The sequence below is a fragment of the Mya arenaria genome, chromosome 9 (genome assembly GCF_026914265.1).
Source record: "Mya arenaria isolate MELC-2E11 chromosome 9, ASM2691426v1".
Lineage (NCBI taxonomy): Eukaryota > Metazoa > Mollusca > Bivalvia > Myida > Myidae > Mya > Mya arenaria.
Genome location: NC_069130.1, coordinates 63,718,837 through 63,727,986, shown reverse-complemented (window position 1 = coordinate 63,727,986; position 9,150 = coordinate 63,718,837). Strand labels below are relative to the sequence as shown.

The 9,150-nt window shown below is 35.1% G+C and overlaps 1 protein-coding gene across 1 annotated transcript; it reads left to right on the top strand.

Moving 5' to 3' along the window:
- Positions 1 to 1,170: 1,170 nt before the first annotated feature.
- On the top strand, positions 1,171 to 5,421 carry LOC128246935 (60S ribosomal protein L22-like). The gene is made up of 4 exons (XM_052965496.1): positions 1,171 to 1,220; positions 4,343 to 4,468; positions 4,913 to 5,034; positions 5,211 to 5,421. Exons 1-4 carry the CDS (start codon positions 1,209 to 1,211, stop codon positions 5,356 to 5,358), a joined length of 408 nt encoding a protein of 135 aa, XP_052821456.1. The 5' UTR covers positions 1,171 to 1,208; the 3' UTR covers positions 5,359 to 5,421.
- The last annotated feature ends 3,729 nt before the right edge of the window (positions 5,422 to 9,150 follow it).

The following is a 9,150-nucleotide window of genomic DNA, read 5'->3' as shown; positions in this document are numbered from 1 at the left end:
TGACAACTTTTCTGATTTTTGGTGTCTCATCAGATCACATAGAGTTATATGGGAACATACAGTAATATTGCTCACACATATAAAACCTTTATTTTTTAATACACTTATTCATATGTGTAGGTTTTTGAATTAATATTTAAACGGACAACTGGGTGTGTGTTTTTTAAAATATCAGTGGTTGGTTGATTAAATGGTTCTTGCTCACAGTTTAGTAGTGTTGTATGTTTTGGTTGACAAGTATTCAATTTATAGTAGTGAAAGACAAACACAAACACAATACGTGAGTCTGCTACTAAGTTTATTCTACAAGTGAAGTCCAGTGGTTAAGCAAGGGTACAAGTATTAATAGATCTATAGTCTGTTTCAGAATAGAACAAGTAGACAATCTGGCGTCTTGGATACCCATTAAGAGTTAATCATAGGAACACATAGTAAAATTTCTCACACGGAGAAGACGATCACATTATTTTTACTTCGTACATTTATATTCATAGCTTTGTATTATGTGATTGGTTTATGAATTAGTATTTAAATGAACATCAGTGAATAGTTGAATATAGAAGGTTAATGAATTAGTATCTAAAATTGCACGCTCACAGATTGACAGTTTTGACATTTAAAAACAACTTCACAGATTCAGCCTCTTTAACATCAATGGCTTCTATTCAGTCATGTCAGATAACTCACAATATAATAGAGATCTCAATTATTTGGAAACTGAGTTGTTTTCGTTGGTCATCAAACGAAACATTGAAATAAGAAGTAACGAATATCTTAGTTATTTAAAAAGATCCGATCGCTAAAAATTCCCGATGCACATACCAGTAATATACCTTTTTAACGTCTTTCATTTTCACTAGTTCAAACACGAATATTGTTTTCCTGACAGAAGAGTTCGTGAGAACAAGCTGGCTTTGTTGAAACAGAACTCATCCAAAAGGTTAGTAATTCGGCCGATCGTGTTAACCCGACACCTTGTTTCCTGGTCAGATATTCATAAATATATCAGATAATATGCATAACAAAAAACATACCTTTTTCCTTTATAAAAACATCCGATTCATACAAGCACAACAATTTGAAGAAACTGATGTTTAGTGTAACGAAATCAAGGGACGTCACTCCTGCGCGACTATTTCTTTTTGGTAAATTTTTCGTAAACCAGTCGTCATAAAACACGTGCAACCTCCTTTTCGTTCCAGTACAAAATGGCTCCAGCTGTATGTTTTAACTTGCTCTTATTTTACTGATTTTAAGCTATCCAATCATCAAGAGTGTATATTTTATTTGTTAATTAAGTCGTTGCCACACTGTCTTAATGATTGAATTTGATATCTATATCGTTATTACAATGATGATTACAAAAATTAACGTTTGACGGATTCGTACCACTGCCATTTCGTACCCACGTGGTAGCCTACTGCTGCTTCTGCTTGCAAATACAGCCTCAGTCGTTCAAATTTTGGAAATAAAATGTTATTGAATATTAATGGCTTACCATTAATGAATATCTGAAATACCTGGTATTGATTGCTGTAAAATAGACGAGTGTAGAATCCAGCCTATCCACGACCTGTAGAAAACATTGTTTGAAAAATTGAGTCCGAATGGAAATTTGGCTAAACCAAACTTGTGCTAGCATTGCAACATTACTTTTTTTTAAATATTTTGACATGCAAAAACCTTACCTTTCTGTTAATATACATATTTCGTGAGTATAAAAATGCAAGAATTATTCAAATATCTCATTTCAAAGTGAAGATATAGCAATTTGTATGCACCCACCCTTCACCGCCATTAAAATGCACTAACTGAAAAGTCAACGAAATCCTGACCCAAGTTTTTATTTTCATTGTAAGGCATGGTAGAACTGCTCAAAAGGCTTTTTTACTATATGCAAACATAATAACTGAATAAAACACAGCAAATAAATAGTTTGCAAATGATAGGGCAACCTGTTGTCTTTCTTCCGTATCACTCATACTCATGATACACAACTACAAACTGAAACAAGTTGTACATTAATTACAATTACAGTTTTTATTTATTACTATTTAATGCACCAGTCAATTGAAACCACGGCCCCCCCCCCAGGTCGGGGGATAGCCGGGGAAAAGGGCCGTGTTTTTACTTTCCAGGTGGCCCCGCAGGGCGGGGTGACCGCGGTGGTTTTGTCTTAGCGCCAAATTAAGCGGAGATTGGGCCTTATATAGAGTCTCTGGGGGGCAGGGGCATTTGGCCGGGGTTTTACAATCAGTTTGTCCCTGCAGGGCGGAGATTTTACCCGGGGTTGGCTGGACCGAAAGTCAAAGTCACCGCTATTCCCCGGACCTGGGGGGCCGTGGTTACAATTGACTAATGATGTGATATTGATCAAACCAATTATTATATTACACAAAAACAACGTTTCAGTTAGAAAACTATTGATGTAGCCTAATTCTGGCATTTTTCTCGGGCTTTATTTTATATAAACACGTCTTTATTACATACTGTAAACATATTTGAGAACAAAACGGTACGAAACTGGGGACGAACACAAACTGTGAAAAAACATTGTTTTTTTCACAAATATTTAAAGAATAGACATAAAATGTATTCATTCTTAATGTTTGCACCTATTTACACAAGGTGTACTTGCAGTTTGAAGCTGTCAGCAACTGTTTCATGCATTAATCATCAAACATCTGACTAAGTGAACACTGTAGTTTCACTTTGCGGCAGCCAAGTCAATTGTAGTAATCTCCCCTTATGAATCTCATGAATATTTTTTTTTTCACGGAAGGCGACCCAATACTGGTACCGGTTTTATACACCCTTAAAAACACATATATCAACATTTGCGGAGAACCATGTGGCTATTTATAGTTAATTAGATGATGAAATATTCTGGAAACCAGTCAGAGTTCACTGAAAACGTGTTTTTTCTAAAAGAAAAACGAAAGTGAAAATTTGATTAAACGTTTTTTTCATGTTTTCAGGCAAGTACAAAGGATTATTTGGTTTGTTTTTAAGCATGGGATGAATCTCTCATAGTTTTTTATCACTTTTGATACGAAAACAACTGGACTATGAACGTTCTTAGACCATTTATAGACTTCGCCAAAATGTAAACAAAAATCCAAAATGGCTGCCGCAAAGTGAAACTACAGTGTTCACTTAGTCAGATGCTTGATGATTAATGCATGAAACAGTTGCTGACAGCTTCAAACTGCAAGTACACCCTGTGTAAATAGGTGTTAACATTCAGAATGAATACATTTTATGTCTATTCTTTAAATAATTGTAAAATAAACAATGTTTTTTCACAAAGTTTGTGTTTGTCCCCAGTTTCATACCGTTTCCTTCTCAAATATGTTTACAGTATGTAATAAAGAAGTGTTTATATAAAATAAAGCCCGAGAAAAATGCCAGATTTAGGTTACATCAGTAGTTTTCTAACTGAAACGTTGTTTTTGTGTAATAAGAAAAGATAAGATAAGATATATTTTATTCCAATCATGGGTCATGTTATTTGAAATATAAATCACAGATTACATAATGTAGAAAATAAATAAATTGATACCGTAAGGCAACACATTTAGTGAATGCAAATAAGGCTTCATTTTGATTTTTTTTAAACACAAAAAACATAAGCTTATTTGAAAATTAATAAGCATGTTTCCCATTTCCTTTTTATGCCTTAAAGTAATGTAAATGTACTATTTTAATCCAGAGTTGATGTTTATATGTGATTATAACTTACAAATGGGAATCATGTTTATAATCAACCACAAATGAGTATTTTTAAAACATTTAACAGGAGACAACAGCAAAAAGAAGGAATTCACTCTTAAATTGACAATCATTATTATATATAATATAATAATTGGTTTGATCAATTAATCACATTATTAAATAGCAGTGTAATAAATAAAAAACTGTAATTGCAATTAATGTACAACTCGTTTCAGTTTGTAACGAAACTGTTTATTTATTTTAGTTTGTTTATTTGCTGTGTTTTATTCAGTTTATATGTTTGCACGTAGTAAAAAAGCCTTTTGGGCAGTTCTACATGCCTTACAATGAAAATAAAAACTTGGGTCAGGATTTCGTTGACTTTTCAGTTAGTGCATTTTAATGGCCGTGAAGGGTGGGTGCATACAAATTGCTATATCTTCACTTTGAAATGAGATATTAGAATAATTCTTGCATTTTTATTCTCACAAAATATGTATATTCACAGAAATGTAAGGTTTTTGCATGTCAAATTATTTAAAAAAAAGTCATGTTGCAATGCTAGTATAAAACAGCCCTGTATGTCTATATGTTTGCCAGAATTGTAATAAAAATAAATATATCGCAGAAAGCTGTCAAGAAGCCCGGTAAAGCCCAGTCCGGTGGCAAGGGGAAAAAGAAGAAGCTGGTGGTGAAGTATGTCCTGGACTGCACCCATCCTGTGGAAGATGGCATCATGGACGTTGCAAGCTTTGTATGTTTTCTCATGAGTTGAACTTGATATATAAATGAGAAATATTTTCACAATATCAATATGGAATTGTTGATCTTTTGCAAAATTGTTCATGAATGGATTATGATGTGTTTTCAAGTTTTTGATAGGCAAACAATATTCTAATGTTATGATTGCAGGAAAGGATGTATTAATAATTTAATATTTTTGCTGTGTATTATATCTTCAACATTTATTTTAAGTTTGCAATTATGTGCCTGCTCCTGTTGTAAATTTGTTTAATGGACTTTTAAATTCAAGTGTTCACATAGTACTGTTCAATGAAATGATTCACTACGCCTGATGATCATTGACTAATGCACATGTGTGGGACTAGGGCTTACTTCCCTAGTCTCGGGCTAGGGCATCCGTCCCTAGACCCGGGTTAGGGCTTTCTTCCCTAACGCCACCCCATCCCTTCTACAGGAGAAGTTCCTGAACGAGCGCATCAAGGTTGAGGGCAAGACCAACAACATGGGAAACAACATATCACTGGAGAGGAACAAGTCCAAGGTTATCCTCAACTCTGATATCCCCTTCTCCAAGAGGTGAGTGCTGTATCAGAAGTTCTGCTAAATACTCCCAATATGTACTTGTAAATGAAAGAATGGAAGTATTTATAATAGTATTCATATTTTTTAAATCCTGAACTTGATATAAGTTTAACAATAAGGTTTCTTGTGTTAAATGACAGTTAATTGTAACATATTTTGTCTTCTTCCAGGTACCTTAAATACCTTACAAAGAAATACCTGAAGAAAAACAACCTGCGTGACTGGCTGCGCGTGGTTGCCAGTGCCAAGGATACCTACGAGCTGCGATACTTCCAGATTAACAATGAGGATGAGGAGGAGGAAGATGGAGATGAATAGACTTAAGACCGGAAAGCTGTTGTGGTTTTGTCTGTATTGAAGAAATAAATTACAGAAAAGAGATTGTTTTCTTTCATTCAGTGCAAATATGTACGGTATTCAAGCTGTCAAGATTGACTGTATGATCATGAGTACACGAGTATTATATGCAAGATATGACCGAGCTGTTTTAGAAAAAAAAGGAAACACACAGTCTTGGTTGGTGTTGGTCATTCTAAAAAACTGCTTCAACTTCATATAAAATATTCAGGTTTTTCAGCGATCTATCTCCTTGACCCTATTGTTTAGCCAATACCTATTATTCTTAATTTTTGTAAAAAATGTCTGCTTATAGATGTTACCTCTAGGCCTGAAAAAAATCTGGATTTGGTTTAACGACCCTTGATTTTATAGTCAGCTGGTTAAAGCTTTATGAGAAAAAAGTTATAAATATTGGACAAGATGTCACTCTTCCACACAAAATATCTTTCTCTGTCAAATGGCGATTTAGTTCATTCGTCGATTTTGGTCCGTCTTGGCTGTAACGTGGCGTCTATGATTTTAAATTGAGGTGATGCGAAGTAAGACCCATGTGAAGGTTCGTAGAAGTTAAAACTCCTTTTAACTATGGTTTGTCATGGCTATGCATTGCAGTGTGTTTTCACCATTTTGGAATAAGGCCTAAACATTAACAGTACTTCAATTTTTTTTAGACTACTTTAAAAACATGGGAGTGTTTCTACTGCTCAGTGTGAGCTATTGTGATTGCACTATGTTGGGAATCTGTTATCATTTTAAAACTTGCAGAAATCTTGTCTGAAACTAAAAGGCCAATACAAAAGTATATTGTATGCATCTTCATGTGGTTCTTCGCCAAGATTGTTCAAATTATGCCCCTAGGGCTAGGGTCAAAAGTGGCCTTTCCCTGCCCTACCCAAGGTTTTGCAAGTTTTTATTTATTTTTTGAAAATCTTAAGCAAGGCCCATATCCTTAATATATGGTATGAAGGCTCATGTTGTTCAAATTATGTCCCTGGGGTCAAAGCTGGCTCAGCCACGGATGCACTTGCATTTAATTGTCCCAGGTCTTTTGTATCCTCACAATTATTGGCGACGATCTTACATATAGGGAACACAAAACCATTTTATTCAAATATAAATTATGGCCCCTGATTGACTTAGGAACTTGGGTTAAATTTTTAAGGCACATTGTGTCCAGTTAGGGCAAGTTTGGATTTTCATTAAGCGCTTCTCAACCTTTATTTAATTGACCTAATACTTCAGACATCTTTAACAGCCATCATACAGTTAAGTTACATAACTCTATATTGCCCTAAATACAAATTATGGCCCTTGATCGACTTAAGTTTGGTATTTAGTTTTTGAGCAACATTGGGTTTTAACTCTCATCTAAAATTCTGTTCATTCAATTGACATCATACTTAAATAGTAGCCATCACACAATTATGTTACATAACTCCATATTAACCCTTAATATAAATTTTAGCCCTTGATTATCTATTTAACTTGTTTTATTCCTTTCACATGCAATTTTAGCTCTTCTGGCCAGAAGAGCTTATGCGATGGTAATATGTACATCGTATGTGCGTCTGTAAAAAAATACTTGTGATCACGATGCAGTCTTCAGTTATGATTGTATCTCGATGAAACTTGTACAGTAGTTAGATATCCATCAGAGCTCGGTTCCTTTCGAAGACCAACCAGATTCGCCGATGCATGACTAGATTATGGCCCATGAAAGTATTAAAAATATGCTATTTTAGCCAAGTCATGTATTATAGTGAGAAAACTTTTTTAGGTTGTGCTGTTAGTTTTATGTTGTACTTCCCCTTGCCCTTGTTTAAAGAGATCAAAATTACAGTTTAAATGGGGTTGGTTGATTTTTAGCTCTATTGGCCAACTATCAGAAGTGTCTGTCATTTGTGCACTCATCTAAACACAATTACTGGTGAATGTTTGTTCAAATTATGCCCCTGGGGTCATAACTGGCAACGCCCCAGAGTTCACAGGTTTGGTATAATGAAATTGGGAAATAATTGAAAATCTTTTTTGTCTGAAAACACAGACCCTTGCTATTTTGAATAAGGCATCACATAGTGGTCCACAACCATGATTGTTAAAATTATGCCAATGGGGTCAAAACTGGCCCTGCCCCGGGGTCACAAGTTTTCTAGAGACTTATATAAGAAAAACTTCCAACATCTTATTGTTTCAAACCACAAGGCTCATTCTTTTGATATTTGTTGTGGAGCATCATATGATGACCCTCTTCCAAACAGTTTAAATTGTTTCCTAGGCCAAGCTTTGGGGCCAAAGCTGGCCCCACCCCTTTTGACCTACTTTTTATTGTTAAAACTACAGCAAGGAAACTTGGACCATGTGTACAGTTTTGCAAACGAACATCAATGTTGACCTCGGATGACCTTGACTGTGATCTTTTTACCTACTTTCTTATTTTTGAAGCTAAAGCAATGAAATTTGGATCATGTGTACAGTTTTGCAAACGAGCATCACTGTTGTCCTAAGATGACATTGACTGTGAACTTTTGACCTACTTTCTTATTTTTGAAGCTATAGCAATGACATTTGGACCATGTGTACTGTTTTGTAAACAAATATTTAATTGTACTTAGATGGCCTTGTTTCTGACCTCTTGACCTACTTTCTTATTTTTGAAGCCTCAGCAGTAAATTTTGGACCATGTGTACAGTTTTGCAAACAAATATCAATGTTGTCCTCGGATGACATTGGCTGTGACCTTTTGACCTTCATTTATTTTTGAAGCTATAGCAATGAAATTTTGACTACGAGTAAAGTTTTGAAAACATTTTTTTTTTCTCTGATGACCTTGACTTGGTACATATTAATAGTTCATGCAACTAATATGCTTACAACATTTTCTGTCCTCAGATGTTGAACGCGCAACATTTTCAGTTAACCCAAACACAAAACGTGAACCATATGTTTGTTGCCTGTTACCCATACATACATGCTCTGGATTGAAAATGACCACAAGAGCCATGCCAGTATAGCATAGGCCCTGAAGGGCCTCTTGTTTTTTTTATTTTTAGCTCTACTGGCCAAAGGCCAGAAGAGCTTACGCGATGGTAATGTGTACGTAATATGTGCATCCGTGCGTCTGTAAACAATTGCTTGTGAACACGATACAGTCTTCAGTTTTGATTGTATCTCGATGAAACTTGTACAGTATCTAGATATCCATTAGAGCTCAATTCCTTTTGAAAACCAGCAAGATCCGCCCATGAAAGCCTAGATTATGGGCCATGAAAGTTTTAAAGAAATGCTTTCTATTTTTAGCCAGGTCTGCACGAGCGAATTCTATTTTTAGCCAAGTTTACATGTACATGTAAATTCAAGACTAGAGTTAAGGGAGACAATTTGCAAGTCTAGGATTTTGAGAGACAATTTGCTTTTTGCTTCTGCAGTTGATTTTGTGAATTACTCTGCCTTGTTCTTGTTGAAAGCCCTAAGGCCATTTTTTAGCTTTAAAGTTCTGTAGTTTGCGCATTCATCTTAACAAAATTGGTTGTGAATGTTTTAAGTTATGCACCTGGTGTCATTACTGGCCACACCCAGGGTTAACAGGTTTGGTAAACATAAATCTGGAAAGGTTTGAAAATCTTTTTGCGTGTTCGTGCATCCATCTCAGCACAATTGATTGTGAATGTTTGTTCAAATTGATCAATGTTGTCCTAGGATGCCCTTGACTTTTGACCTTTTGACCAACTTTTTTTAACTTTTAAAACTACATAAATTTTTACTATGAGTACT

Excerpts from the sequence above, each read along its gene's own strand:
- LOC128246935 (XM_052965496.1), top strand. Across the intron at positions 4,469-4,912 it reads TCATGGACGTTGCAAGCTTT|GAGAAGTTCCTGAACGAGCG; the intron begins GTATGTTTTCTC and ends TCCCTTCTACAG. Across the intron at positions 5,035-5,210 it reads GATATCCCCTTCTCCAAGAG|GTACCTTAAATACCTTACAA; the intron begins GTGAGTGCTGTA and ends GTCTTCTTCCAG.